Source organism: Penaeus chinensis, chromosome 30 (genome assembly GCF_019202785.1).
Source record: "Penaeus chinensis breed Huanghai No. 1 chromosome 30, ASM1920278v2, whole genome shotgun sequence".
Lineage (NCBI taxonomy): Eukaryota > Metazoa > Arthropoda > Malacostraca > Decapoda > Penaeidae > Penaeus > Penaeus chinensis.
This window is the reverse complement of record NC_061848.1, coordinates 21,654,721-21,662,220: the sequence shown is the minus strand read 5'-3', so window position 1 is coordinate 21,662,220 and position 7,500 is coordinate 21,654,721. Positions and strand designations below refer to the sequence as shown.

Sequence of the window (7,500 nt, the reverse complement as noted above, 5' to 3'; positions counted from 1 at the left end):
CTTTCTCCTTCCTCCTTCCCCTTCCTCCTTCCTCCTTCCTCCTTCCTCCTTCCCCTTCCCCCTTCCTCCTCCCCCCTTCCCCTTCCCCTTCCTCCTTCCCCTTCCCCTCATTTTCCCCGAAGAAAGGGTGAGCTTCCGGCCAAACACTTCTAAAAGCAAACGGCTTTCCTTTAAGAATACAAAATCCACTCCTAAAACGATAGGAAGGAAGGGAGATAAGAGTGAGCAGCATCAATATAAAGTTTGCACTCAAAAATGTTGGCTCGATTAAAGATATTTGGCGAGGAATTTCCTTTCCTTTTTTCAGGTAAAAAATAAAGTAACGCACGGAAACGTTCACGAAATGAGGTAAGCAAAGTATATACGCCCACGCACATACCACACAAAAACCCTCCTACACAAACGTAGACATACACCTTCTGCATCCCCCCGCTGCCCACACCCACACCCCCCACCCACACCCCTACCCACACCCCTCTCTCTCCCCTACCCACACCCTCACCCCACCCACACCCTTCTCCCTCCCCTCCCCTCGCCCGCACACCTCCACGTGAGGCTCGTGGGCGGTTCCCACGCCCGCGAGATTGCGCAAGCCAGATCCTTGAATCAGCCGAGTCTTGCTCTCCCGGGGATGCGGATGAATCAGCTCCTTCGCCTCGGAATTCTTAAGGCTTTTTGGGCGCTGCGTTTCCCGCAATTTCCCTTTCGCTTTCTCTTTCTCTTTTTCTTTCATCCGACTTCTCTTTTTCTCTCTCTTTATCCCTCTCTTTTTATCACTATCTTTATCTGCGTCTGTTTATTACTCTTTTCTTTATTGCTCGCTCTCTCTCTCTCTCTCTCTCTCTCTCTCTCTCTCTCTCTCTCTCTCTCTCTCTCTCTCTCTCTCTCTCTCTTTCTCTCTCTCTCCCTCTCTCTCATCCTCATAATCGTCAACATCACCATCATCATATTTCGATTATTATTATCATCATCAACCACATTCTAATCATCGTCAACATCAACATCATCCTCCTCAACATCAACGCCAACATTATCATCAACACCAACATCATTATATTCTTCAGTCTCTTGCTCTCATCCCCTTCCCTACTTTTCTCTCGCTTTCTTATACACCATTTTTCCCCTACTCCTTTCACCCACTCACTCCCAACTCCCTTCTTTCTCTCGCTTTCTTATTCACCCTTTTTCCCAATCCTTCCCTCTCCCCTCTTCCTTCTGCTTTTCCACCCTACTCACTCCCAACTCCCCTTCCCCACTCCCTCATCCCCTTCCTCACTCACTCACTCCTCATCCGCCTCCCCCACTCACTCCCAACTTCTCCTTATCCACTTTTCCCACACTCCTCATCCACCTCCCTCACTCACTCCCAACTCCTCCTTATCCACTTTTCCCACACTCCTCATCCACCTCCCCCCCTCACTCCCAACTCCTCCTTATCCACTTTTCCCACACTCCTCATCCACCTCCCTCACTCACTCCCAACTCCTCTTTATCCACTTTTCACCCCACTCCTCATCCACCTCTCCCACTCACTCCCAACTCCTCCTTATCCACTTTTCCCCCACTCCTCACTCCCACTCCTCTATCCCTTCCCACTCCACTCACTCCCAACTCCTCCTTATCCACTTTTCCCACACTCATCATCCACCTCCCCCCCTCACTCCCAACTCCTCCTTATCCACCCCCCCCCCCCACACTCATCCATCTCTCCCATTCACTCCCAACTCCTCCTTATCCACTTTTCCCACACTCCTCATCCACCTCCCCCACTCACTCACTCATCCACGTCCCCCTCTCTACTCACTCCTCATCCACTTCCCCCACCCACTCACTCATCCGCCTCCCCCTCTCTACTCACTCCTCATCCACCTCCCCCACTCACTCACTCCTCATCCACTTCCCCCACTCACTCATCCACCTCCCCCACCTACTCACTCATCCACGTCCCCCTCTCTACTCACGTGTTATGGTTGCTGGTGCGCAGCTGGTGGATAAAGGCCGTGAGGTAGCGCAGCAGGCAGAGGCTGTGCAGCGGCAGGTGGCGGTGCAGGAGGCGACGCAGACGGGGCACCACGGCCACCCCTAGGGCCTCCTCGCACAGGTTTCCGCTCTCGGGGAGGGCCACGGGACCACGCTCTGGCGGGGGAGGACGAGAACGTGGGGTCAGGCGGTTATCTCTGGGGTGGGTTGGGGTGGGTTGGGTTGAGTTGGGTTGGGTTGGGTTTCGTTGGGTTGGGTTGGGTTGAAATGGGTTGGGTTGGGTTAGTTTGGGTTGGGTTGGGTTGGGTTGGGTTGGGTTGGGTTGAGTTGGGTTGGTTTGGGTTGGTTTGGGTTGGGTTAGTTTGGGTTGGCTTGGGTTGGGTTGGGTTGGTTTGAGTTGGGTAGTGTTGGGTTGCGTTGAGTTGGGTTGGGTTGGGTTGGGTTGAGTTGGGTAGGGTTGGGTTGCGTTGAGTTGAGTTGGGTTGAGTTGAGTTGAGTTGGGTTGGGTTGAGTTGGGTTGGGTTGGGTTGGTTTGGGTTGGTTTGGGTTGGGTTGGTTTGGGTTGGGTTGGTTTGGTTTGGGTTGGTTTGGATTGGGTTGAGTTGGTTTGGTTTGGGTTGGTTTGGATTGGGTTGAGTTGGTTTGAGTTGGGTTGGGTTGAGTTGGGTTGGGTTGAGTTGGCTTGGTTTGGGTTGAGTTGGGTTGAGTTGGGTTGGGGTGAGTTGGCTTGAGTTGGGTTGAGTTGGGTTGGGTTGGGTTGGGTTAAGTTGGTTTGGGTTGAGTTGGGTTGGGTGAGTTGAGTTGAGTTGAGTTGGGTTGGGTTGAGTTGAGTTGGGTTGGGTTGCGTTGGGTTGAGTTGGGTTGGGTTGAGTTGGGTAGGGTTGGGTTGCGTTGAGTTGGGTTGAGTTGCGTTGGGTTGAGTTGGGTTAGGTTGGGTTGGGTTGGGTTGGGTTGGGTTGAGTTGGGTTGGGTTGGTTTGGGTTGGTTTGGGTTGGTTTGGGTTGGTTTGGGTTGGGTTGGGTTGGGTTGGTTTGGTTTGGGTTGGTTTGGATTGGCTTAAGTTGGTTTGGGTTGAGTTGGGTTGGGTGAGTTGAGTTGAGTTGGGTTGGGTTGAGTTGAGTTGGGTTGGGTTGCGTTGGGTTGAGTTGGGTTAAGTTGGTTTGGGTTGAGTTGGGTTGGGTGAGTTGAGTTGAGTTGGGTTGGGTTGAGTTGAGTTGAGTTGGGTTGGGTTGGGTTGGGTTGCGTTGGGTTGAGTTGGGTTGGGTTGGGTTGCGTTGAGTTGGGTTGGGTTGAGTTGGGTTGGGTTGGGTTGAGTTGGGTAGGGTTGGGTTGCGTCGAGTTGGGTTGAGTTGAGTTGAGTTGAGTTGGGTTGGGTTGGGTTGGGTTGGGTTGAGTTGGGTTGGGTTGGTTTGGGTTGGTTTGGGTTGGGTTGGGTAGGGTTGGGTTGGGTTGGTTTGGTTTGGGTTGGTTTGGATTGGGTTGAGTTGGTTTGGTTTGGGTTGGTTTGGATTGGGTTGAGTTGGTTTGAGTTGGGTTGAGTTGGGTTGGGTTGGGTTGGGTTGGGTTGGGTTAAGTTGGGTTGGGTTGAGTTGGCTTGGTTTGGGTTGAGTTGGGTTGGGGTGAGTTGGGTTGAGTTGGGTTGAGTTGGGTTGGGTTGGGTTGGGTTAAGTTGGTTTGGGTTGAGTTGGGTTGGGTGAGTTGAGTTGAGTTGGGTTGGGTTGAGTTGAGTTGGGTTGGGTTGGGTTGCGTTGCGTTGAGTTGAGTTGGGTTGGGTTGGGTTGGGTTGAGTTGGGTAGGGTTGGGTTGCGTTGCGTTGGGTTGAGTTGCGTTGGGTTGAGTTGGGTTAGGTTGGGTTGGGTTGGGTTGGGTTGGGTTGGGTTGGGTTGGGTTGGGTTGGGATGGGTTGGGTTGGGTTGGGTTGGTTTGGTTTGAGTTGGGTTGGGTTGGGTTGGGTTGGGTTGGGTTGGGTTGGGTTGGGTTGGGTTGGGTTGGGTTGAGTTGAGTTGAGTTGAGTTGAGTTAGAAAAGCAAGGGAAGGGAGGGGAAGGGAAGGGAAGGGAAGGGAAGGGTAGAGTAGGGGAGGATAGAGATGGCAAGGTAAAGGTACAAGTAGAAGTAGAGGAAGAAGTAGGGGTAAGGATAGGGGTCAGGGCAGAGGCGGGATGAGGCAGTGCAGCGCAGGATAGTGTATTGACGTTAGCTGAGGTTGGACTCAGTAAGATGAATGTTAGGGAAACTTTCTTCTCTTTCGTTATCTTTCTTATAACTTCGTCAGTGTTTTAATGGGTCGGTGTAAGAGAAAGCCACGGTTCTAGTAGCCACCGATAGCGACGGGGTATATTAATGCCCGTGGGTAGGGTCTGGTTACACTGTAAGAAGAACAACCGGGGGACCTTTTATTTATATATTTATTGTTCCTTACTTTTGCCGTCGAAACAAAACTTGGAATCCCTAAGAAGTTTTCTGATCCCTCATAGTCTCTAAGAACGAAGTTGTAATTTGTATTATGAGAAGTTCGAAGTTGATGGTATTTTCTCAAAAGCCTTCTTTCGTGCGCATGTTGTTTTGATTCGGGTGTCAAATAAGAATGATAAAAATGTTTTTTAATTCAAAGTGTCAGTCATGCAATATCAGTTATTAGTGTAGGGACAAAAAACTTAATATTCTAGGTTATAATATGATGTATACAAAAATAATATATAAAGAGGAATTTTTCAACAGGGCTGTCAAACTCATTTACCCCATGGGGCCGCATTTCAACTTAAATACTTATCACGAGTCGACGCGACGAAATGGCTATATGATTCACGTAAAACGCAGGAGGCTATTTCTTTCATCACAAAAACACAATCACTGAAAAAAAACTGTAAGAATATAAGTGATGATCTTAAAGATGGAGGACAGGCTTAATAATCACGTAAAACAGCCTTTAAGACTGAAATAGCAAATGTGCCGCGGGCCGCATATAGGAGAGTGGCGGCGCGTGTTTGACACGCCTGATAGAGTCTCGAGTTTACAGTCGCCCGTTGATAGAAAATCATTAGGTAACCGGGTCCATCCTTATCTATGACTCATCTAACCTTTATCTGCAATCGCACTTGCCGGTATCCCTGAGGAAGAATCAAATTACTGTGACGTTGAAGATGAAATTTAAAAACATACATACATATACACATACATATACATATATATATATATATATATATATATATATATATATATATATATATACATACACACACACACACAGGTCTATCTCACCTCATTATACTCAAAAAAAAAAAAAAAAAAAAAAAAAAATCCTTTGGTTTAGAGGCTTCCCACTAAATGTAAAACAACCGTGATTTTCTTTTTCGCGTTGCATCTTTATATTTGGCGAAATTCTTAGAACGGAGGTGGGTGAAAAAGAATGAAGCAAAAAGAGTAACAAAGGGTTAAGAAAAAAAAAAGTGGAGAGAATGAGGGGTAAAACTGAATGAAAAATACATTCGAAAATAAAAGATGGAAAGGAGAATAAAGAGAATGAAAACGGATGAAAAAAGTAAAACTTATAGAAGGAAAGAGAGAAAAAAAAAATATTCCATAGAAAGAAAAGAACTAAAACCAGACAAAAACCAAATATAATAAAACATTGAAAAAAAATACAGGGAAAGAACAGGGATTAAAAAAAAATAAAAAATAAAAAAATAAAAAAATCCACAAATCGAAAGAGCAACCAAAACAAAATTAAAACGAACACGAAAAGGAGTGAAAAAAAAACGAATCTTTAAAAAAACGAGAGAAAAAAAAAGGATGCACCAACGCCACAAGAACCCGGGAGAGGATCCTCAGAGACTAACCCGTGAGGAGCTGCAGGATCTTGGTAGCAGCTGACGGAGGGATGAGCGCGTGGGGCAGCTCGTCCAGGAACAGCCGCAGAAGGCCAGTCGCCACGGCAGCGTCTGAGCCTGGGGGGGGGAGGAGGACAAATGGCTATTAATGGTTCATAGTTAGGTTAAATAAATGCGCTAAAGTGGGTATGGAGGTGAATGAACATTCGTAGGTCTGGAAATGAATGTGGAATAGGTAAAGAGAAGGGATGAGCAGAAGACGTGTTTTAGTGGCATCGGATCGCATTCCGTGTCGTGGTTATTTCAGTATTCCATTTATACGCAGCGTAATAATCTGCTTATCTGACTCTTTTCGCATGTGTATTCCAATCCTATTACCATTATTTTGTCTATTGCGCCTCGTGTCTTTATAGCCTTTAAGTGTCAAAAAAAAATTTTGTCGCCTAGTTGAGTGCTGGAATTAGTATGGTCGTTTGGCTTTTAATTAGCTAAGATATTCCACAAATGTTGGTTGATTTGAATGGTTAATTTGGCAAAGGATGCGTTTTTTTAATTTCCTTTTTCAAACTTAATTGCCATGATTTCTCATTTTTTTTTTTTTTCCCCGCTTGGCCTTGGTTGTAAAACACTGATGACAAGACAACCCACACGCGGATTATAACAACTTACAAACCACCAATGATTTACCAATCATAAATAAGCAAGGTATTCATAACATATCCTCATGACGGCAAAGTCTTTAGGGTCACATTTTGCTCTTGAAGTGCCACTCGCTTTCAAGAGTAAGAATCAAGTACAGCCAATCCATCGCGCTTCCAAGAACATGACTTGAGAGGTGCCAAAATTACCCGTTTATTAATATAACCGTGCATGCACAGTGTCACCATGCAAGCAAGGCAGAGACAACCTTTCGTGCCAGGCTGATCAGATAAGTTCCTTGACCTAAAATCACTTCATAGTGTTTTTATTTTTGGGTGCCGGAATATTCCGCCTTTTATTTTTGTCTTTATCGTGTCATCGCATGGCACCGCGAGTTGCCAGATTCGCCATACATGTATTTTTAGATCCGAACGTGACTGGGTGATTTTCCGAAGCACTTCATATAATAAGCTAATGTGTTACTTCATGTATCACATTCTAGGTAATACTCGGTCTAACATATCAAAACAAAATAAAAAGACGTATTTTTACATGGTGCACGCTTGTATTTAAAGCACAGACACTGTAATTTAGAAAAAGGAAATAGCCGAGATTGGAAAAAAAGCTAAATTGGAAGCATAAACCATTAGGAAGACCAATTATGAAATCTCTCTGAAACTACACCATTATTTTTGTCACTTTACACCCAGGTTGAAGTCTCGTACTCGAGAAACCTTAATTGTGGCGTTTCCTAAAATAACTTCTGAATGAGACCTGGCACAGCATTTGTAAGAGAGTAGTGGCAAGATACTTGATTTTTCATTCCGTGCTTCGCTGTATCTGTCAGTTTATCCCACCCCCCCTCCCCACCTCTCTCACTCTTTCTCCCTTTCTCCCTTTCTCTCTCGCACTCGCTCTCTCTCTCTCTCGGTATTTATTTACCTATCTATCTATCAATCAATTCCTCCCCCTCTTCATCCCTCCCTCCTTCCAAATAAGAACTATGTATGTCTTCAATCTACATTATTTTTCTCAGAGTCGTTACCACCTTC

The 7,500-nt window shown here is 46.1% G+C and overlaps 1 protein-coding gene across 1 annotated transcript in view; it reads right to left on the bottom strand.

The window, feature by feature from the left end:
* The window catches only part of LOC125041278, a 58,399-nt gene that overhangs the window by 11,757 nt on the left and 39,142 nt on the right, over nucleotides 1-7,500 (bottom strand). Inside the window, exons 6-8 of the mRNA XM_047636115.1 lie at nucleotides 5,819-5,926; nucleotides 1,962-2,136; nucleotides 545-671 (exon numbers count right to left, since the gene is read on the bottom strand). Coding sequence (XP_047492071.1) covers nucleotides 545-671; nucleotides 1,962-2,136; nucleotides 5,819-5,926 — 410 coding nt within the window. The remainder of the gene's footprint in view (nucleotides 1-544; nucleotides 672-1,961; nucleotides 2,137-5,818; nucleotides 5,927-7,500) is intronic.